General features: G+C 57.5%; 1 protein-coding gene across 2 annotated transcripts in view; it reads left to right on the plus strand.

The window, feature by feature from the left end:
* Susd4 (sushi domain containing 4) overlaps nt 1-23214 on the plus strand; it is a 68582-nt gene that overhangs the window by 21809 nt on the left and 23559 nt on the right. For both annotated transcript variants that reach the window (XM_004867465.4, XM_087209846.1), the window contains exon 3: nt 17340-17552. In XM_004867465.4, the coding sequence (XP_004867522.2) occupies nt 17340-17552 (213 nt within the window). The remainder of the gene's footprint in view (nt 1-17339; nt 17553-23214) is intronic.

Genomic DNA, 23214 nt, shown 5'->3' on the forward strand with positions numbered 1-23214 from the left:
CAGAGCCTGTGCGGGTCAGAGCCTGCAGGGCACAAGCTCGTCTGTGTGCCTTGTGATGTGTGGAACACGGCACGGTGTCCGCCTGAACCTGTCCCAGAGCCACAGGGAGCAGCTGCCCCAGCCTCCTGCTCCTCCCCCACCTCTCTCCTCCTCCTTCCCTGGCTTGAGGTTCAGCCCCAGAAGAGGAGGGGCGGTGCCCTTCTCCACCACAGCCCCCCTGGGGAAGGCCCCGCTGTAACTATATGAAGGCTGCAGGGAACACGATTAGAAGGGCATGAAAAATACAACAGTTTAATATTTTCCAAATACCATTCCAGTTGCACACACATGAATAAAACATGCTCTGTGCTCATGAAAAGCCTACTCTAGCCAGGCAGGTAGATCCACAGCCAATAATTTCAAGATGATTTGGTAAATGCACAGCTCCTGAGGCAGTCCGGGACACCTGCCTCACGGGAGTTGCACACATGCTTTGCACACACATCGCACATGCCTGCATGCACACAGCTGGGCCACTCACCCCCTAGCCTTCCTGCAGTGACATTCCCACTGCTTTCTGGTCTCGGGTCCCAGCTGTCCGCTGCAGACAGTCGCCAGTGAGGAGCCTGTCGGTCCCACACGGGGCAGGATGTCCTAGAGTCATAACTGAGAACACAAGGCCTTGGGCCTTCGCTGTTGCCCCAGCTCCAGGCCCAACCTGGGTTATAAGCAGAGCGTGGACTCTCACGAACTCAGTCTAGGGAGGGTTTTGCATGGGATCCAAGAGGCTGGTAAACACAGACGAGAAACAATTATCTTCATCACTCTCTCACTGAGGTCTAGCATTTCCTTAACTTATGGGGTGAGAAGTGACAGAGTAACCTGGCACCTGTGACTCTGTCACCAACAGCGATCACAGGTGTCTTCACATCACCTGGGGTTGCTAGTGACTCACAGCCTCAGCGTGTTAATTCAAGGCTTTGAAATCGGGGACCCAGACGCAGTGGTGTCCTATCAGCACCGTATGATAAGAAAGCGCCAACAGCACTGAGCCACAGATCTCTTCATTTACAATGGCTGGGTACTGTGTTCAGCACCACCAGCCTCCTTTACAATCCCCTGCGTTTTGTCTCGTGCATTTGGCAGCACTGTTTGGAGAAGGGTCCACGAGCACCTGCCACTTGCCAGAGACCCTCATACAGCAGGGTGTGGGTCACAGATGCAAATCTGAAAGATCCCAGCCGCCCCACGTGCAAGCCAGGTTCCTCCTCGGGCCCCGTCTGCAGAGGTCGCAAGGCCACACCGTGGCCCCTCTGCCTGCCACACAGCTGGGGTCCGGCCCACTCAGGGATGCAGCAAGAAAACTGCGCTTCTCAGCCCCCGTGGCTGTGGAAGCAAAGCAGGTAGCGGTGCTCAGGGCTGGCCACACGCTGGCTCTGTCTCGCAGAGGGCAGGTCTGGCAGGGATGCACCATAGTCTAGCCACAGAGAAAAGGCCCCTGGGGAACCTGGGACCCTTTCAGCCCACATCAGGCTGCAGAGCAGTGTCTGGGGAACTCAGAAGAGTAAGCAGGAGCCCCCACAGGACAGACCCCTCCTCCCGGGAGCCTGGACAGCTCTGGCGTGGATGCGTCTCATGTTGGAGGGGGGGCTCTCAGACCCTCTGCAGGTGAGCTTAGAGCTGAGGCCTGGACGCCCCACTTCCTGTCCTGCTGCCCCTTTCCTCCCCACTTAGGGGAGCTGTCCGTCAGCAGGCAAAGCCCAGCCCCACCTGTGTCCCAGCCAGCTGTCCGCCTCTGTGTGCGGACATCTGTGCCCAGGTCTGTGCGCACCCAGGATGCTGAGGGCACAGCTGCTGCCCTCCCCGTCTTGCTGTCCGTGCAGAGGACGGTTCTTCACAGGCACAGGCCACCCCTCTGTCCGTGAGGACATCATGCAGGGCACAGGGGCCCTGCTGTCCCTTCCAGATTTGGAATATTTACTGGGGATACAGAGAGATGAAAATAGCTCGTTCTGTGGCTGCAGACAGTTTTCTGAAGGACAACTGTCTCCGGAGGAGGAGGGACAAAGGGAAGCCCATGTCCCTGTGTCAGGTTTTTCCTCTGATCCTCACCACTGCCTGTAGAGGACGCACCTGGTTCTGTGTGGTTCTGGAAGGACAGTGACTCACTGGGCCAGGATGCCCTGCGGAGGCAGCAGGGCTGGATGGGACTGAGACCCGGCTGCCTCAGGCCCGGGGCTTGCGCAGGCCCCTGCCCCGCAGCCACTCGGGAGGAGCCAGGCCTGCCCAGCAGGTGGCTGTGTATGTGTGAAATGTAGTTTGATGGCAGGAGCTGTGGGTCAGAGTCCAGCAGGAAGGGACTTGCCAGGGAGGAAGTTGTTCTCAGGGAGCAGTGTGGTCTCATCCCGAATGCACGGTCGGGGACTGGTGTGCTCTGGGGTCCCCAGCCTGGTGGGAGGCAGGGCCGCTGTGCTCCTGCCTGCACTGAGGCCCACGGGAAGGAGCTGTGCTCCAAGCTCCTCTCACCCAGGTCCTGAGAGGTGGGGACAAGTCTGGGATGGAGGGGACTGAGAAGGAGCACTGGAATCCAGCTGGTGACCTGCCGACCCTGTGACCCTGAGGCCTAACTTCCTGAGCCCGGATTCCTGTGCTGGATGCGGTGTGTGGCCATGCGTCCCGGCCCAGCTTGTCCTGTCCCTGGTGGTCCAGGCGCTGCCCTGGTGGGTGCGTTCTGGCTCTGCCCCTCCCGGGAAGCAGAGGAGTTGGGAGGTCTCTCTCGAGGGCAGCTGTGGGGCACAGGGACCCAGCACCGGTCCCACCTGCACCCCGTCCTCCACCCAGGTTTCCCCCTGGCCAGCAGCATGGAGGTGGGTGAGGGTGGGGGTCCGAGCCCAGGGAGCTGGACCCAGTGGGATCCCGAGCCCTGGTCGCAGGCTGTGGGTACGGCGTGGAGAGGGGCCTCAGCCTCCGCGCTCCCTGGGCACTGGGGATTGAGCCTGTCCTCCCACGCCACAGCCTGAGGCTTCTGCAGGCCCTGGCAGGTGTGGGCCACTGCTCTGTCCCTCTTCCCAAGCCCGCATACACCTGTCCCTGGCCACCAGTGTCCCCTGGGCTTGGCACTCAGGGCTCAACAGCTGGGGCCGCCCTCCCAGCCCGCAGCAGGACAGCTTCTCAGCTCTGCCCTGTCCCCTCCTCCCAGAGTGCACTGCAGATCAGCCCTGCTCTCCACTTTGGGGGCCCTGCTTCCGGGAGAGGGGGCTTTTAGTTCAGACAGGGGTCCTCGGCTACCCTCCCCTGCGCTCGACCTCTTAAACCTCAGGGTCTCATCCCAAGGAGCAGCCGCCCTGGCCATCGGATCTGTCCTCCAAGACTTTCTTCTTTGACTGGCTGGCAACTTTCCCAAAGGAACATTTATCTAGGACTGCAGAATAGCAGAAAACAAGGGCTGGCCCTGGACCCCTGCCCCCATGTCTCCTCTCCATTCTGAACAGAAGCCGCCCGAGCCCGCTGCTATCTGGAGAGGACGTTTGCAGCCAGCGGAGGACCAGACTGCCCGGAGGAGATGCGCACGGCCGCCTGGCTCCTCTGCCTCCCTTAGGTCTGCCCCACCTCCCACCCTGCAGCCCCAATCCAGCCCCACCGCTGCTGCACTGCGAGGTTAGGGCCTGCGTGCCGGTGTGCGCTGGCTGGGGTGGTGTTTCACTCCGTCCCTGCTGCTCCAGGAGGCAGGCATTGCTTTCCCTGCTTCACCAGGCTGGAGGCTGGTTTTGGGGAAACACAAAGGTTCGGCAGTGGGCAGAGGTACAGACCACGTGCCGCACAGCCAGAGCTCCCCATGTTCTGACGCACGCTGGGTCTAGGTCACGCCTCTCCTCTGCTGCCTTGGCCCCAGGGCTTCAGTGCACACACTTGGAGGACAGAGCCCCAGAGTCTGCTCCAGACACCTGCACTTCCGCCAGCTGGCTGCAGATGGGTTCCCAGCCCGCCGCCAGCCTCCGTCATGTACTAGAGCAACTCTCAGAGCCCAGGAAACCGCTACCCTTACAGCTTTGTTATCCAGGTCCAAAGCAAGGCTGGACGGAAAAGAGACACACAGGGTCAGGTCTGGGGCCCGGAAGTGGCTCTCCCCATCCTCAGCTGCACCCCTCTCCCATTGCGTGGGCAGGGCTGCGTGCGTGGTGGGTTCATTGGCCTCGCCTGAGCTCAGCCCCTCACCTCACCTCACCTCAGGCTAGTGCCTTGGGCTCAGGGCTCCGAGCTCTAGGTGTGCTTGATCTCTCTGGCATGGCCAGCTGCTTCAGCGGAAGCCGCCTGGTGAGCACCAGGAATCGCCTCTTGGCATAAGCATAAGCTGCCGCGTCCCGAGGACACGTGCAACGCTCAGGACCCCCTTGGCCTGCCTTGGCAGGGACCTCCCAGCAGGCAGGCCCAGGGCTGGTCGAGCTCTTCCTGCACAGCCCGGCTCTCCCGTCTCCTTCTGGGCAGGCCGCCTGGCTATCCCCAGTAGGCTGTGTGGCTGTCACCAAGTGACAGTGACTGGGAACTGCTGGGTCCTCCCCTCTGGCCGCCCAAGGCCTGAGGGGGACACTGAGCAGCGAGAGTGGAGGCTCTGCTCGAGTCCCACTGAGGCAGCCCCACCTCACGCTGCCCATGGGCCTCAGTTTACCACTCCTCTCATGCTCAAATTGTTCTTGAACAGCCGTTCAGAATTTCCTGACACCCAGGTGCCCCTGCCTCTGGGGTCCATGGCTCAGGGGGCAGACAGGGTGAGTCCAGGTCCCCTGTAGTGTGTGAAGTGTCCCAGGGGTGATGGAACCGGCCTGGCAGCAGGACTCAGGCCAGGAGCCTGCCTGGCCTGTCCCCAGAAAGCCCAGGGGAGTGATTTCATTCGATCCTCTTCTCTCTCATGGAGTTGAGGCCCAGGCAGCCTGCAGTTCCCAGCCTATCCTATTTGCCAGCTAATGAGACAAATTGTAGGCTCCATAAAAAATTAAATAGCAGCTGCTTCATTTTCTCCCCATCGAACTTTGAAATTATGATGATCCCATTCGCATGGCAGCTCGAGGTATGAATATATGGCTTGCAGGATCCAGGGTCCTTAAATTTAACCAGAATCATACATTCTTTCAAATCGGCTGGTGTAAAATATTCCAGGCAACCATTCCCATACTGAGCCATTAGCCATGCAAATGGAGCACAGGATTCCTCCCGCCCCATCATCTGCTAATTAATAGCTGTGCAGGTGGAGGTGTGGCGTAGTAGCAGAGCCACGCTCTGGGAGGGAACTGAGCTTACAGCAGATCGGCCAGCAGCTGATCCTGGAGCAGGAAGCTTGGTGCTTTGCTTCCAGCCGTAAGAGGAAGCTGACAAATCCAGTGCCAGCCCCGCTTCTACCCGGTCCACAGGGCTGGGTTCTCTGCTTTGTCCCGTTTTCTGGCTATGACAGTGCAGGCTGCCTTGGAGACGAGAACCGAAGACTTACCTGCTTCTGTGTCCAGGGTTTGGTGATTTTACTCTCTTGTGGGAAGAGCAGGCCAAACGGTGTGTCTCTTTCTGTGCAAACAGGAATGTAACACAGTTTTCCTCAAATGCATCTTAACTTGCTCTCGTATTTGCCTGCGCACGGCACCTCCACCTGCCTGGTGCCTTTAGACCACACACAAGGGTGGAAGTCGCCTGGAGCAGGGAACTCCGCCCGCCTGGAGATGATCTGGCTTCATTTGTAGTTCCCTTCATCCTGGGCAGTGCCAGCCGAGCTCAGGAGGAGGCCATTTGTCCTGGGCCTGGTGGTGTCTCTGATTCCCCTCCGTCCTGTGCAAACCAGCCAGCCCCCCTGACAGCGAATGTGGGACCCGTGGCCCGGCAGGCGCTGCTCCTTCCCCAGCCCACTTCTGTGTGGTTTCTCCGCGAGGGTCATGGCAGCCCCTGCCTGGCCCTGCTGACTCTGGTTGGTATGATGCCTTGGGAAACGGGGCTGCAGGCCCCGGTGGCCCCTCGGTGTGTGTCTCCGCTGGCCAGTCGATCTCGGGTTGCAGACCAGTCAGCTTCCAGAGGCCACCGGCTCCTGGAGCAGGAGGGGACTGGGGGCGCTGGGTTGCTGTGTGACCTGTAGGCTCCTTGCAGTGGCACCCAGCAGGGCCCGTCCTCCGCCCAGAGCCTGCCTGCCCTTCAGAGGCTTTGACTCTGGGCCGCGTGCGCCTGTTGATGGCTACACTTCTCACCTGCCCCAGCTTCACATTCCTGTGTGTCTGGTTTCGTTTAAAAGAAAACTAGCATTTTTTTCTTGATTATAAGTGTTCACAGAGAGGATTATAAAAGTCCCCCGTGAGCCTTCAATCCTACATAACACAGCTAATGCTTATTTCTTTTCGTTCTTTTTTTCATGTTCCTGCATCCTTTTCCCATGTTAAAAAAAAAAAATCATTGCTTCAATTCATGTAAATCAGGGAATTGTCCCATAGTCATTAACATGTAATGATTGGGAAGTCTTAAAAACAGAAGTTAGTGGCTTCAGCGCACTTTGTCATTTGAATGGATTGTTGCTGTCGCTTAGCCCCCTGCCCCTCTCAGGTGCTTCTGAGGAAGGGCTGCCTGCCCACATGTCGGGAATCGGGGTCTCCGAGGTCCGTGTCACAGCTGTGACCCTGGCAGGGCCAAGCATGGCTGCGGAGCTGCTCTGTCTACACCACTGACCACCCTGTTTGGCTGGAGGCACTGCCCACAGATGTCCCCAGAGGGGAGGGATGGCCTTGCGGGGCAGGGGACCCAGTGACAATGAAGGGACCCTGCTCAGGCTGCACTCTGGAATGTCACCGGGCCACTGCAAGGCCCCCGCCCACTCAGTGCCATCTGGCTCGGCCTGGAGTTCCTGTGTGGCCAGATGGAGACAGTAAGGAGCTCCAGGGTGTGCACCGGCCACGGGAGGCCGAGCGGCCACGGTCTTGAGTGTCCCCCAGAGCCTCAGGAGCACAGAGCTGGGGCCTTTGGAAGGCACCTCACTCATCTTTGGATTCAGCTGAGGATGAGTTCTTGGCTGACTGAGTTGGTGGGAGGAGCTCACTGGGGTGAGACCTTGTGTTAGTTTCTTCTCTCTCATTGCTGAGACAGAATACCCAACGCCAAGTTAGAGGGGAAGGGGTTTGTTGGCTCATAGTTCATAGAGGTTTCAGTCCATAATCAGCTGGCTCCAAGGCAGGATGGCAAACAGGCATCAAAGAGGAGGAACAACATGGTGCCCACACAGGAGAAAGGCAGAGAGAGATTTAACAGCGTCTTTCTGCCCCTTTTATCTTACTAGGATTGGCGGGATTAGGGCAGGGACAAACCACTCACTCTCCTGTAGTGGTTTAGTAATCACATGCCCTTAACCCAGCATCACACACTCCAGATTCAGCTGCCTCTGAGAAAGAAAGCCCACCTCATCCTCATTGGCATGAGGCTTTGGGGGCATCCAGACCCCACCATGACGGACCTGGAAGGCTGCGTTCTCATCGCCAGCTCCTCCCTTCTCGTTCTGCTTCCTGGATGCCTCTGCCCCCAGGCCCTTCTGGCTTCTGTTTCTGTCTTGGAGCCAGCTGACCAGGGACTGTGAGCCTTTACGTTGTGGGCCTCAGGTGTTTTGCCCCTTCAATGGCAAAATGTGCAAACACATAAAACAAGGTCAACGCACTCTCCGCTAGCGAGAGACCCAGCAGGGAGTTCTCCAGCAGGACCAGTCCTCCAAACAGCTGCTGTCCATCCTCACGCAGAGGGCTCCTCCCTGTCCACACCAAGTATGGACCAAGTAGAGACCACCAGGAGAGACCGAGATGTCCAGGAACTCAGATCGGTGCAGCCCAGTGGCACTGGGAGGTCTCCACCCTCCTCCTGTTCACCCTCCCCAGCCCCCAGTCCTGGGCGCCCCCAGCCCAGCCTCTGGCTGTGAACAGAACCTGTGGGTCCTGCTGCGCCCTCCACCTCCCTGGGGAGGCTCTGCTGCCTCTGCAGACTCGAAGACTTGGCCCCTTCTGCTAACAGAGCTGGTGCTGGGGAGGTGGTCAGCCCAGTGAGGGTGAGGGGCCCTCGAAGCCATGAGGAGGCAAGGGCACAGGTGGGGGGATCTTCAGGAGGGACGGGGACCGCCTAGCTCTGTGCTCCCTATTGTTCTGATTCTTACCTGGAGCCCTGTTGCTCTTTGGCATGAGTTTTGTTTTGTTCATGGTTCATCGGAAAAGGAAGAAAAACAACTGTGCATCAGAAGAATGATGTCCCTCTGTCTTCACAGCCAGAAGGCACTCGCGTGTCTCCAAGTTGGCGTGAACTCACTGCTGCCCTCAGAAGGAAGCCCTTTCAAATGCCACCCTCTATGTCCCAGCCTGCGGACCTCTCCCTGGAGGTGGCTTTGGCAGGGCCCCGGTAGGAGGGTCACCGAGCGCCGTCCCCAGTGGGCAGAGCTGAGCAGCCCTGGTCCTGCCAGGCCTGGGTCAGAGCCTGCTGTGCTCAGAGCTTCCTCGTCTTGCTCAGCCTCAGAACTTTTGTTCTCAGTCTTCTCATCTGCAAAGGAAGGGACGTCGCCTAGGTGCATTCTAACATTTGTTCCTAGGATAGCGTCTGGGCAGTGCTCCTGCAGAGTTTCTGTGTGTCTAGTCTTGCACATTATTTTGTAGTTTACAGATATTTTATGAAGATCCCATGTGACTTTAACAGCCCCATAAAGGAGATGGGTGAGAAGATGTGGAACTTAAGTACACTATTGTTTAAATCACTTCTCCTGCCACATTCAACCCAAAGGCCTGTGGGTGCCATCCTGGGGACCCCGAGGAGTGGTGCCCACAGTGGTGGCTCCAGCCACAGACAGCTGCACCTGGGGGCAGAGGGCTTGGACAGTGCCGGTTTTCCTGTTGAACTAATGTAGGCGAAAACAGACTGAGCAGCCCACACCAGCCCCCGTCTGTCTCTGTTACTCACCCACGAGAGTCCTGAGGCTCCTGTCCTGAGCTGCGGTGACACTGACCTGCATGCTCCTCACTCCCGGGTCAGCAGCGGGTTCTTCCCGACCCGCTTTGAGGGTGTGGTTCCCGCTCCTGGGCCAGCCGGAGGTGCTGGGACTTGGAGGGGCCTGGTGGGAGGAAATGGGTCCCTGTGTCCCGGAAGGGGCTGGGGTGGGCCCCATCCCAGCCTAGCCCAGCCCAGCCCAGCCCCTTCCTCTCAGCTCCCAAGAGGGGCGCGGCTCCTCCCCCTACACACTGCTCCCGCCACTCGCCACTCCTTGCCTGCCTCAGGCCCAGATCAAGGGCCCGCCTCTGTAGCCAGCAGCAGAATAACCCTTCCCTGAGAAGCGGAAGGGACCCCAGAACCACCACTGGCCTCCTCTAGCGATAGGGTATTAAAACGTGGAAAGATGGGGTTGTTCGTGCAGGTCACGGAGCCAGCCAGGCAGGACCTCGTTTGCACCCCGAAGGGATTGTTCAGAAAAGAGGCACAGCTTTGCCCACGCCACTCCGTGTCCCAAACCCTCTGCGTGCCCACTCATGGCGGTCCTGACCTTCACAGGGCTGCCAGGCCTCCCGCAGCCGCGCTCCTGCAGGTGGAGGACTCCTGCTCCGACTCCTGAGCGGTGTGTTCTGTGCTGGTGTTGCCTCCAGGAGATGCGGGTCGGTTCTGTTTCTCGCATAGTAACTGCAGTCTGGAATAATTCTGTATCGCCAGGCAGGCTTTTCCGCAACAGCATCCTGAGACCGAAGTGAAACTGCATTGCGAGTTAGCATTGTTATAGTCTCACTGGAGCTGAAACTGAGTGTAAGGATTTAGGAGTAATGGGTAATCAAAGCGAATTAAATCAATAGGGGAAAATATCAGTTCTGGCGTCACGTGGGGATGGTTATGACTCCCTCATCTGTGGTCTTTATCCGTTTTAATCAAGTCTAAATTATGCCATTCAGTCTTATTTTTGTGGCGTTTACATTGCTCAGATGGAGCCGACTTTACGCTCACCTCTTGCCGCTTCTTGAAACATGGAGTCCTCAGCGTTTCTCGGGCAGAGTCGCGTACTCTGCTTGGCCGCCCGAGATCCAGAGTGCATGTCGGGTCTATGCCCACCCCCGGGCCGGGCACCTCCGGGAGGGCAGCGTGGGCGCCCTCCTGGAGCCCTCGCCTGGCTTCGCAAAGCTGGGCGGGAGCGGTCTCATTAGGGTACAGCTGCTGTCATAGCAGCAGTCACGCTGTGGGAGGCAGGATTAGGACTGCAGGGCCTGCCAGCCTCTCTTCCTGGCGGTTCTCCGTGGCACTTCCCAAGGGAGGCAGCTTCCGCAGCGAGAAGTCTGTTTAGCCCAATGAGTGGTAACGGCAATCAGCTTCCTTTCTTTCCCCCAGAGACCCTTAAACACATAACTGATAATACGCTGATTATGGAAGGCCCTAACCCTAAGTTGGCAAACAAGAACCTTAATTTAGGAACTTTGATTTCCTTTGTTGAAACTGGCGTTTCCTCCAGGTTCCTTGCTGTTGAGATTTGGTGCTGTCTCCTAGTAAACACTGATTTCCAGCCTCTTCGTCTGCTCTCAGCTCTCTCTGTCTGTCTTCCAATCGTGTCTGTGGTTGGGTGGGTGAGACGGGTTGGGGCCCAGGCAGGGACATGCACGTGGAGCTGGACTCCCACCCCAAGGGGGAGCACAGATGGACGTGTCTGTCAGGTCCCTGGACCTCTGCTGGAGACTGCTGCGCTGGACCTCGGAGTTGAGGCCCCTGGAGGCCGGCGTCACCTCTGGCCGCTTGGGCCAAGACGAGGGCTCTGATTAGAAGTACTTGTTGTCCCCAAGTCCAACAGTCATTTTCAAATACATTTAACTAGAGCAAGCTAGGAGCGAGGACAGGCTCGGGTGTTTCCAAGTGGTGTCTCGGTGGCCCTGGAAATGGGTACTATTCTTACAGTATTAATTTTGTAAACAGAGAAACTCCAAACAGAGAAGTTAGGTGACTACCCAAGGTTATACAGCTAGAAAGCAGCGAAGTGGGACTCTGACCATGCAGTCCCACCCCAGGACCCAAGCCCGGAAGCGTGGAGGACACTGTTGAAGTAACTGCTGTCAAATACAGCAAAGTGGGAGGGGTCGAAAGCAGTTCTTGGACCCACTGAGAGAAATGTCGTTTACGCTGTGAGCGAGCGAGTGTGCAGGGACGAACCCGAGCTGCGGCACACGGGACTGTCGCTTCTGTGCAGGGTGCACACTGACTTCTTTCTGTGCCGCCGAGTTTGCAGAGTGGGGCTCAAGACCTCTGCAAATAAGGTCGTAGCGTGCAGATCCAGGCTGCTGTACACCCTGGCTGTGGGCTCGAGGCTGGGGACTGCCAGTCCCTGCTGTTTGCTGAACGAGTGCTGCCAGCTCCTTTGCCCCCAGAGCCCAGCAAGGAATAAATATACAAACATTATAGTTTTCCTGTCCTTAGTTCTCTTTTTTCCCATAAGTCCCACCAATAGGTCCATTTTAGGTCTACAATACAGTTACATTCATCACGGGGACCTTGCACCTTTGCATAATGCATCTTGGTTCTTATTTTTTCCCCTTCGCCTGCCCTCCCTTCACCCCTCCATCCTTCTCTATTTACAGAGACTGTTTCCATTTTTTCCTTTTCTCATGTTTTTTTCTTTTCCCTTTTTCCCTTTCCCTGCCCCTCCCACTTCCCCTATGTCTTTAGACCTTTTCTTCCTATTTCACAGTATCAGTTATACATGCTGATCCTTATTTACACTCTCAGTTTCTCACAGCAGAGAAACGATTCGGTATTTACGCGTGTGTGTCCTGTTTATTTCACTTCAGAGTGTGGCCTCAGTGTGCTCAAGGGCTCCTCGGTGGGTTGGCGTGGGAGTCCCCTGCCCCGCCTCTGTGGACAGGTGTCCGGGCAGCCCCATTTCATTATCGGCCTTGGGGCATTTTCTGGAAGCTGTCTGGTACCCCTGAACTACCTGTCACTAGGCAGGGGACTGCAGCTCTGGGCACCGAGTCTTCCATAGACTCTCTAGACTCTGACGCAGGAGGAACCCCCCTGCTGTCGAGGCGGACAGGCATCTGGGATGATGCTGGGAGCCTTGTGGCTGGTGACCAGGGTGAGGGCAGCCGGGTGCAGTCAGCCGCCAGGCAGGGGCTGGAGAGCCTGGTGCCAGGTGCTCCGTGTGACCCAGCCACCCGCACCTCCTTCTGCATTGGTGGTGGACCTCCTGATGGGCACCCAGGTTAACCTGATGCAAATTCCTTGATGTTGCCTCTCTTCCCCTTTTTGTGGTGGATGGCTTGTTAGAGATACAATGCAACCTCAGATAATTTCTGGACGTTTATCTCGACCTGCACAGGATAGGACCTCGGTACCCAGGTTCGTTTAGAAAAATGAGCCCAGGTGGTTCTGCGGGGGGAGGGGAAGTGGGAGGTGGGCGCAGTGGGTGAGCGCTGGGGAGGGGGCTCGGCCGAAGATCCTGAGCCCTGGCTCATTCAGCAGTCTCGGCCCCTCCTCTGCAAGCCCTGGGAAGCACGTGAAGCTCGGTCTCTAGTGGAGCCGTGGCTCCTTCCCTGGAATAAGAGCAGCCCGAAGCGGAGACGGTTTGCTAGTGGGATGGCTCAAAGCTCCCTCCGAACTGCTGGTGGCCAGGAAGAGACTGCCAGCAGCCCGTGGGAGCTGGCGTTGGGCAGTGGAGGGAGAGCGTCCTCCAGCCGGCCACGCGGCCCCTTACTCTCCCAGCCCTGGGGCAGCATGCTGGGCTGCAGGACCAAGTGTCTTCTGCGCCTGCCCTCTGGGGTTTGGTGGTGACCTCCCAGGGCCATCTCATGCTCCAGAACTGCTGAGGGCCATGATCTGGGCAGCCGCCTAGGCTTGCGGGTGTCTTCAGTGACATGGAGGCTCTGTGAGCTAATCACAATGACACAGTGGGCCGGGAGGCTTCGCTCCAGGAGCCGTGAGGATCGTTCAGATGACCCGGGTGGCCATCTGTCTGCTCAGCCCTGCCTTCCTAGACACAGGCCTCAAATGCATTTAATGTGTTCTTTGCCTAAAGAGTTCATGGCATTGGGAAGATCTGCATCTGCTTCAGACTGATGCAGGGCAGAAGAGGCTGGGAGGAGACCAGAGTTAATGACAGTTAGCAGCAGGATGGTGGGGCCAGGCCCTTGACCGCTGCAGCCAAAGGTTGGACTGCAAGACCTCGATGGTGTGCTCATCTGGCGGTGTCAGCCTGCTGTCTGTGCCTGAGCTCGGCTGCTCTGGACTCTACTTAGTATTTGCTAAGATGTCTGCTCCACATTTGCAGGGACGCCCCTTGCCCGTCAGCCCCAGGACCCTCTCACTGAGCCAGTGCATAAAAATCAATCTTGGTGTCCATATTCTGTTTCTCCCCCAGCGATTCCTAGAGCAGCTCACAGAGGAATGGAAACCCAGCCCGAGCTCTGGATCGATTTTCCCTGCATTTAATTCACTCCTCCTTCCTGGAATAGGGCCCCTCAGTTATAATGGCCCCGGATGGCTTCCACACTCTCATCCCCATGGTTCTGTGCAAAGATGTCTCAGGCTGCTCTGGGGAAGGGCTGGAGGTCCTGCAGGCTGGGGAGTGCCCAGGCTGGAGCACAGTGACCTGATCAGACTGGGGCCGTGGGCTCTCCATGTGGGGAGAGGGCCCTGCAGTCCCTGTTACTCACAGGCTTGGGGTGAGAGGACCCAGGCTGCCATTGTGAGCCGAGTTCGAATTGCAGCACTGCCCTTGACCTGACCTGAGTCACCGGGCAGGAAAGCCAGGGCCGGCCAGGGTGGTGCCAGGAACATGGAGGGCGATGTGAGCAGAGAGCTGCCATGGTTGGCACCGGGGCTGTGCTGAACCCGGGTCCCCTGGGGTGGGCACAGACACCCCGTGTCCTGAGTGCCCAGCTCCTCTCAGGAAGACTTGGGGTCTGGGCCCTGAGGGGAAACAGAACCAACAGGAAGACAGCCATGTCCACAGACCCAGGCCTGTTCTGTCCGCATCTGTCATCTGTCTCATCTGCCCTCCGTATCTCTGTGTATCTCTCTCTCATCTGCTGCTGCCTCTCCTCTCTCCTCTCTTTCTTTCTACTCCCCCCCTCCACCTCCTGGAGCCCCAGGAGAGCCAACTGATGCAAGTTCTGCCACAGCCCAGGTCCAAGGGCAGGAAAGCCCTGTCCCCACTTGCAGACAGTCCCGGGTAGAAAGAGGATTCTTCCCACTCGGCCCCCTGTTCTCAGGCCTCCCACTTCCACTGGGCCATGCTGACCCAGACACCAGAGAAACCTTGGACTTAGGTCCTCAGAGTGTGGCTACCTGAATGGGCTACACACGTCCCACCCCTCCCCTGCCCCCTGCCGGTCTGGCCCTTAACAGATGAACTGTGATGGGGCCAGCACCTTCGTTAAGGACACTGACAGAACAGCACTGCAGAAAACAGCCAGGCTGGGAATTGATCCGCCAGGAGATAATGTGAAAAGAGGGATCTGCACTCTGATGGCCCCAGAAAATTACCATCTTGCTCGATGGGATTAGTTGTCCAGAATGAAAGATATTTTCTTCTCATACCATCCTGTCCTCATTGTCCTCGCTCGTCCCGTCCCCTCTGCTATGCCGACGGCTGGAGCCACAGCCAGAGTATTGCAGATCAGCACGGCGAGGCCGGGGACTGGCGGCTGGCCAGGGTCAAGGGCAGGGGGAGCAGGTGGGGTGCTCTGCCAGAGGGCGAAGGGAGTGCAGGGGGACAGGAAACCCTGTGGCTCCCAGTCCACGCGTCCACAGAGTCACCATTTATTACGAGTGCAGCAGTCATGTCCTGATGGATTCCCTCCTCTCCCTGATGAGTCTGCAGCCCTCCCAGAATTATCTGTCCTGCTCCAGAGTGAATGGCTGTGTGGCCAAGGATGGGGCCATGATTGCTGGGAGGACTCAGCAGTCAGCAGGGTGACTGGCCAGAGTGTGCATGTGCACATGCCTGCACGTGTGTGCCTGTACAGGTGTGCATGTATGCACTGTGTTCACATGTGTGTGCGTGTGCGTGTGTGTATGTGTAGGCACTGGGGAAGGTGCAGGTGTCTCGGCCCAAGCCCTAACTCAGTCCTACCTCTGGCTCCATATTGCGAGAAGGAGGGTTGGTGTCTGGGCTGTGGACTGGGAGGAGGTTGTGGAAAGTTCCAGTACAGACCACTCCGCTTGGGAGGCGAGAGGCAGTGAAGAGAAGGTGGCTGCAGGGAGCACCGCACACCTCTTTTCTTCCTGTGGAATACTGCAGAGGACCTACTATTGATCCCGCCGAGGCAGGCTGTGAAGAGCCAACCCCACAGTCGGCTTGTTTATAGAAGTGAGTCCGGCTGAAGCCTACGTGGTGACGCCAGAGTAACTGGAACCCAAATTCCATTCCCACAACTAAAACCTTCAGACTAGAAGGACAGTGTTCTAATCACAGTCGTATATTTTGTTTTATTCTGTTCCTAATTTGAGAATGCTTTGTCTTGTCCTGTCTAATTTTAGTATATGTGCTGCTGAAGCGAGCACTCTTATCCTTTCTGAGCCTTGTTTACATTAATTTCCGTAGAAACCACATCACCTTTACCCCAGTTGACTGCCAATAAAAGTCAGTGCCTGAGACTGGCCAGCAACTTGTCGGTTGCATTGTCAGTGGTCGTCCTGGCCCCTCGCTTTCTCTCGCTTAGTTCTGTCTCCTAATATATTCTTTTTCTCAAGCCTGTGTCACACACTAGACAGATAGATACTAACACCTGACCACAGTGGTCTCCAACAGAATATAGCACATATACTTCTTGAACTACTAGAGCTGTAGGTAGAGTTGCCGGATGGGTCCAGCAGAGTAATTGGCACACAGCTCCTTCCATTCATCCACCCATCCCCCCGTCCATCCACACCCATCTATCCATCCATCCTTCCATACACAATGTCTATCCATTCATCCACTTATCTGCCCACTCATGCGTCTGTCCACTCATTTCCTCCACCCCGTCTACCTGTCCACCTATCCCCCTGTCCATTCATTCACCTATCCATCCAGCCATTCTTCCACCTATCTATCTATGCCACATACTCATCCTTCTGCCCATGCACCCATCTACCCACCCATCCATCCATCCATCCGCCCCACCCCCCACCCATCCACCTATTCACCAGCCCATCCGCCCTCCACCCATGTACCAGCCCTCACTAGCAGCACCTGTGGAATGGCCACCCAAGCACGACACACAATGGCAGGTGCTGAGGAGTAGAAGGGGTCCAGTCCCTGCCCCAGAGTTCACAGCCACATGGGACCCGCCTCTGTCTCTCCCTTCCCCACCCGCCATCCTGGCTTCCATCCGGCGCTGCCTCTGCCAGTCCCAAGGGTGAGTTGGGCACCTTCCCAGGGCTCACCCCACCCCAGGCAGCACCTGCTGCTCCTCCACAGTCCCCTGATGACACGTGTGCCCCCCTCCCAGTACTGTTGGAGCAGAGACTGCTCTGCCAGACTTGGAGTGCAGTGACAGGGAGCGAGTCCTTGCAGAGTTCTGGGAGCACAGAACCCCGCAGGGCACGGGCTCTTGTTGCCAATCTTGCCACCTCAGTGCTTCAGGTTTAAAAGGACGCATGAAGCCGGGTGTGATGGTGCACACGTGCAATCCTGGCCCACAGGAGACTGGGACAGGAGGATTGCCAGGAGTTCCAGGCCAGCCTGGGCTCCACAGTGAGACTCTGTCTAAAACTGAACAAAGAAGCACGCTGAGAGGTTGCCCGTTCTTGATCTAGCAGCCCTGGGCAATGGGCGGTGTCTCCCTCAAACAAATGAAGCTGTCACCAGTGGCTTTCAGTGCCCTTGGCAGGGCGGGCACAGGTGCTTGGTCCTGATGGGAGATCCACTCTCGCTTAGTATGGACACCTGTCAGACGTGGGTCCCTCCCCTCCTGCGCCCCCTTGGTCTGCACCAGGAGAGCACGCTGACAAGGGCCTGGGGACGGCATCCTGTGCTGGGCGGAGTTCACAGGCCCAGTGGGGGATGCAGGGCACAGAGGGTGGGAGGGGACCTTCTGCGAGCTGGGCCTGGCGGACGGGACCTCGTCCCACACCTGGTGCCCCGGAGCCAAGCGCTCGCTCCCCGGGTGGGCCTGGGTCTCCTCTGCCCATGGTGCCCGGTGCCTGCTCGTGGGGACAGGAGGCGGCTCTGTGCTGGGGACAGAGTGAAGCCCGTGGCGGCTCTGCTCTGCCGGGCGCGTGTGGGGGGGCCTGGCCCACGCAGGAGACCCCGCATGCGGCGAAATAGGCGTCTGGGCGTTGGGGCCGTGAGGTTGGCGAGGTCCCAGGTGCAGGGACAGCGGCGTCTGCTGTGGAAGGGTGAGTTCACGCGCCTCTCCTCTGTCACGCAGGGCTCGATGAACTGCGCGTGTGTGCCGACCCCGGCGTCCCGGAGAACGGCTTCCGGGCCCCCAGCGGAGGGGTCTTCTTCGAGAGCTCGGTGACCCGGTTTCACTGCCAGGACGGCTTCAAGCTGAAGGGCTCCACGAAGAGGCTGTGCCTGAAGCACCCCAATGGGACGCTGGGCTGGGTCCCCGGCGACAGGCCGGTCTGCGTGCAGCAAGGTGGGTGCTCGCCCAGGGCTGGCGCGGCCGGCTGTGGGCCGCAGTCTTCACGGGGCGGGTGCAGCAGCGGGCCGGGCGCAGGCGTCCACGCCCCGCTGTCTTCGAGGGTGACGGGTGACGCCAGGGCCCTGCGCACACCGCACAGCCACCGCCCGCTACCCAGTCAGGCGCCCGGTGCTCTGTGGTGACGGAGGGCGGAAGTGGCAGGAGCAGCAGAGCCTCGTGCGGCGGGCCGCGCTTCTAGTTACCCCAGCGGGCGCAGTGACAAGATGAGGGTCCTGTCTGCTGTCACCCCGAAGGTGCCGGTCAGACAGCTTCACCGCTCCGAGTCTTCCCTCAACGCAGACCCCTTTAGGGTTCTGAGAAGCGCATGGCGTTGCGCTAATCCGTTCTTCGCGTGGCTGATTTCATATCCCAGGCAGCAGGGCTGATGTCAGAACAGGCGTGAACGTGATGGATTTCTATGAGGCCTGGAACTTCTGTTTCACTGAGTTTCTTAGGAATTAGTTTGGATTTCTCTTGACACTGTTATTATTTTGGGGTGAGCTTTTATAATAATGATATGTGATTATTATGATTTAATGTGTGATTCCTTTATAAAACCTAATTTAATCTGTCAAGCATTTTTAAAATTCCTATTATGATCTTAGGGAAATCATAAAGGATGACTAAGATGGTCTCTTGCCCTTAAAGTACTTGGTATCTTTGCCTTTTAATTTCAAGATATGACTATTTTAAAGCCGAAATCCATATAATAAAGAATTTTACAAAAAGGCTGCCAGGGGGTGGCATTTCCATCATGCATCCCCAGATGAGAGCCCTGTTCCCAAGATGGGTCCAGGACTCCGAACACCAATCTTAGTGTCACCATTTTGGAAAGTTGCAGGAACAGGCATCACCTCTCTAAGTGATGGTGTATTGATTTTTCATCCTACTGGTAATTTGGTTGGTCTGTGTGGAGAGATTGCATTTGCTGCTGCGACGGTGAAGCAAATCTTCGCTGTCAGTGCCCTGGGCCTTCTTCTGGCTGTGTGGTCCACTGGGAGCCTTGGCACCCAGAGTCCACGCCTGGGGCTTTCTTCCGTGTGCCCTGCTCCTGTCCGGGTTTCTGAGTTAACTTCTGTCCGGTCAGGGAGTTTGCAGAGGGTGCTGGGCGTTTGGGCTGTGCCTGTCGCAGCTCTGCGGGTCTCAGCCCGGCCCCTGATCACGGCAGCACCCCCACCGGTCTTTGCCTTTGCATTTCCTGGTAGGGAAACTGCAGCTCAGAGAGGTTCATGCAGCCGAGGGTGCGAGGTCCTGAGTGCTTCTCCACGAGACTGCGACTCGCCCTCTCCTCAGCACCAGCCCCACTGACACCCAGCACGCTGGCCCCACAGGCGGCACCGCCCGGCCAGGAGCCGAGGGCTCCCAGACCTCACACCCAAGCTCTGCTCCGGGCCTTGCTCGGCAGACAGAGAAACGGAGCCCCAGGAAGGTCAGCGGGTCCAGGCACACAGCAAGAGCAGGGGGGGCCAGTGTCCACTCAGGCCCTCTGAGCCCAGGGTGCCGTGCCTGCAGCAGGAGGAGCCAGAGACGCCAGCAGGCCAGAGCCTGCCTTCACCATCCTGAGCAGTGGGGGCCTGGGCCCAGAGTCCCGGACTCCCGGCAACTCCAGTGGCGCCCGGGCCCTCCCTGTGGCTCAAGCTGCTCTCACGCGGCTCCTGGCTTGAGGATAAGTGTGCTCCAGACACGGGTCCAAGGCAGTGCCCACCACACCCAGCCTGCTGTGTCTCCGCATTCAGCCCTTGCTGTTCCCAGCCCCTTGCAGAGTGCAAAAGACAAAACAGGATTCATTCATCAAGTGTTCTTTCTGGGCGTTTCCCAGGAGGCTCGGGCTCCGTAGTCCTGACCAGGACGGCCACAGAGATGAGCGATTTGGGGAAGGCCGCTCTCCGAGTTTCCGGGAGGGTGCCATGTGAGTCCAAGTGTGTTATCACATTCTAAGTGTTTCATTCAAAGATCCAGTTGGGCTCATCTGCTAACGCTGGCAGCGGACTCGTTACTCTCGGGAACTCCACGTGGGCCTGTCTCTCACTTTCCCACAGCCGCTCGTACATTACAGTGAGCGGTGCCCAGCTCCGGGGCTGCCAGAGAGACGGATGGAGAGGTTCTATTTAGCATCCTCTTCTTCTCCTGTGTATTTTCTGTCATCTGAATGTCTTTCCTGTTGCCTTAGACCTGAGCTTTCTGCACCAACAGCCCTGCCTTCAGGGCCGAGTGCCTGGGGGAGCGCTTGGGCGTCTTCCAGAAGATCCTGCCCTGGGTCGCCCCAGGCAACCCCTGCATGCTTCTGACAGGAAGTGCTGCTTCCTCCTAGGCTCCCTCCTGTGAGGCTTCGGTGAATTTGCTTTTTGTTCTTGAAAAGATTTCCTGAACTTAAATGTGCCCAAGACTTGAAAGGAAAAGAAATCCACAGGAAGTGAGGTTAGGTCAGCCGGGGCTGAGCCAGTAAAGAGCAGTGACAGAAAGCCTCAGTTCTGCAGGGCCCGCTTGGCTGCCTGTGAGTGCCGGTTGCCGCACCCCAGCGTGACTCCTCCTGCAGGCTCGCCTCACCAGCCCTGGGGTCCGCCCGCCTTAGCGCCTTAGCACTGCCGTCCTGGGGCGGGGAGGGGCTTCGGGGCTGTGGGATCCACAGCCTCACAAGTCCCGCCCCGTGTCAGAGCATCAGCGGCAGCAAACACCAAGCTGGCTTTGCAGATTCCACAGGAAGCAGCTGTTCACAAGCTCCGGGCTGCAACAGCAGTCTTAGGTCGGCTGCCGGGAAGAACGCGTCTCGGTGGGTGGAATCCGTCCTCCTTTCGGACAGTCCGGACAGTCCAGCAGCCCAGTGCTGGTGGTGGCTCCCAGCCTGGTCCCAGGCTCCCAGCAGTCCAAGTTCGGGCCCACGCTGGAGTCCATGCTGGGTGTGCCGCCTAGTCTGCCGGCAAAGGCTCGGCCTTCTCAGAGCCTCGCTGCTCCGCCTCTCCCCTTGGCATCTCCGACTTGGTTTGTGTCCAGGACACAGCACCGGCTCTGCAGGGCCACCCTGTCCCAGCCCCTCAGCCCGGCAGTCTGCACGAAGAGGGTCCTGCTGCAGGAAGGCCTGGATTTCGAGAATGAGCGTCCTCCTGTTCTGCCACTCCAAGACTTGGCCTTTTGCATTTCTGTGTGTCAACACAAACTTGAGTTTTTAATATGATTGTGTTGTGTAGTTCGGGGGAAATAATGCCTTTACAATATTGAGTTTTCCAGCTGCAGAACATGGAATATTCCCCCATTTATTTATCTTGTTTACAATTTTTCCCAATAATGTTTTATAGTGTACAGGGGTGGGGTCTTACCTTCTATTAGATTTCAAATTATAAATCCAGATTTTTTGATGCTATTGATAGATATTTTAGATTTCTAAATTGTTTAATAGTTTGGTTTTTTTTGGTACCGGGAATCGAACTTGGGACCTTGCACTTTCGAGGCAGGCAGCGGCACCACTGAGCTAAATCTCTGGCCCTAAATTCATACATGCTAACCTCGCTGCTGATTTTCCTGTTTATCTTGGGAACTGGAGATCGGGACAGGAAATCCCCAAGGCTTTGGGGCATCAAGGGGGGGGCGGTTAAACAGTTTCCTCGTCCACAGTCTGCGGCTTCCATGGCTCTATCTCATGGTGGACCAGTTGCAAATCCAGGAGCATCTGTACTTCTGTTTGAAACTCTAGTGTTGTTGAGGATCACACATTTACTTCTGATAATAAAGGGCCTGGATTCTTTCTTTCCATAGAAACAGGTCCACAGTGTCTTAGGTTCACAGGCGGCCCACCGGGGCACATGCGTATTCCAGGTCCCCCTTCTTCCAGCCTCCCCTCCACCTGCCTGTGCAGACTCGGAGCCGCTATGGGTGGCTTTTCCCGTCCAGCTGTAGGTTTTGTTAGAGCTGCTCTGTTAGCTCAGCTCTCACTGGGCGCAGCCCTCCTGCTCCCCACCTTGTATGCAGTCCTGCGACGGCACCGTGTCCTGTCACCCTCCTGGGGTGCTCCTCTGGGGCACAGCACATAACTCAGGCCCTGGGGTTCCCTCCTAACCTGTCTTCCTGAAGCCTGGCACACTCTGTTCAGCTCCTGGTGGCCGGATGGAGTCCCTCTGCTCCCGGCCACGGCATCTACAAGTCTGTGACATCCCAGCGGCCCTTTACAACTGGCCGGCTCCCAAGTACACTGGCCAATTAATTCTTGAGCAGATTATATGTCCATCAAGAGAATAGTTGCTTAGACATACAAATTACTGCCACAGGATCTATTTACAGCCAAGACTACCCAGACAGATGTCTTGATAAATGTGTTTTTATTTGCTGTGAATAGTTTCTGCATGCAGTCATCGGGAAGCATGACTCACACTTTGCATTAAGAGGACGGGTGGTGGGATGTCAGTGGCTGTGTGCACACAACTGTCCGTTTTGGGGCAACTCCACCAGGACTGCTCTGGGGTCCACCTGGGGGGATTCAGCTACTCCTGCAGGAACACTACCAGCTGAGCACAAGCAGTTAGGAAATGCTTTCCACAGCCTGAAATGCAATATGAGAGGTAAAATTGAAGCCAGACAGCCCCCAGCCAGGACTCCCAGTGAGGCCATGGCTTGGGAAGGTGGACTCCAGGTTCCCGGGGGCTGAGCGGAGGATCCAAACCAGAAGTGATGTCCAGCCCTCGAGGCTGAGGTCAGGCAGCTCTGCCTCAGTTCCTCCTTGCCAGTGTGCACACGGGGTGGAGCGGGGAGGGGTGCAGGAGAGGGTGACACGGGTCCTGCTCTCCAGCTGATGGGGTGACAAAGGCTGGGGTGAAGGTGCCTGATGAACACACAGTGACTTCCAGTGCCACACTGGGCACTGAGCTGGCCCTGCCCCTCCCTCCCCGTCTGGGGGAGCCCCTCTGCCTGGTCCTCCCCTTCACTGGTATCTGTCTCTGAAGTGCATCTGCCATATCCCCCACCCCTCCTATGACTCCAGCCCCAACCCTGCTGCTCCTGGGGTCCTGCTTTAAAGCAGCCACACTACCCAGCACCCTCGGGCACCACTGCTCCTTCCTATTGTCCCAGCAGGTTCCAGGACCAGAGCCCAGAGCCCAGAGCCCAGAGCCTCTGGAGGTCAGGGCTCTGGTCAGTATGCCCCAGCTGTACCTCCAGGTCAGCAGGCCCTGGGGAGCTGTGAGAAGCCGGCGTCTCTCCAGGCTTTCCCGAGAGGTTTCTGACTGAGGAGTTGTTGTCCTTGGATTTCTCTTTGTTTAAAAAGTGAAGAGCCCATAACTTTGGAGCAGTCCACGCACAGGTTACCCTCACAAGCAGGCATGTGTGCACGGAGACTTGGAAGTGCTGACAGAGCAGACTGTAGCCCAGTGCAGAGCACCTGCCTCACATGTGTGAAGCCCTGGGTTCCATTTTCAGCACCACAAATAGAAGAAAAAACATGACCAAATCAGAAAGGTTAAATTTAGGTGTGCTCACGAGAGATGCAGAAGACACCTCCTGAGCCGGTGACTTGAGCTGCGTGGGCTGAGTTGGGGAGTGTTTGGGCTGTGGAGGAGCAGCGTGGCTTGGGCAGCGGGCAGAAGGGCACAGCTCCACCTGCATGTCTCCCGCTCCTCCTTAGGGCTCCTAC

Source organism: Heterocephalus glaber, unplaced genomic scaffold, assembly GCF_053883595.1.
Source record: "Heterocephalus glaber isolate CG9 unplaced genomic scaffold, H.glaber_assembly_v1.0 deba00001067, whole genome shotgun sequence".
Classification (NCBI taxonomy): Eukaryota; Metazoa; Chordata; class Mammalia; order Rodentia; family Bathyergidae; genus Heterocephalus; species Heterocephalus glaber.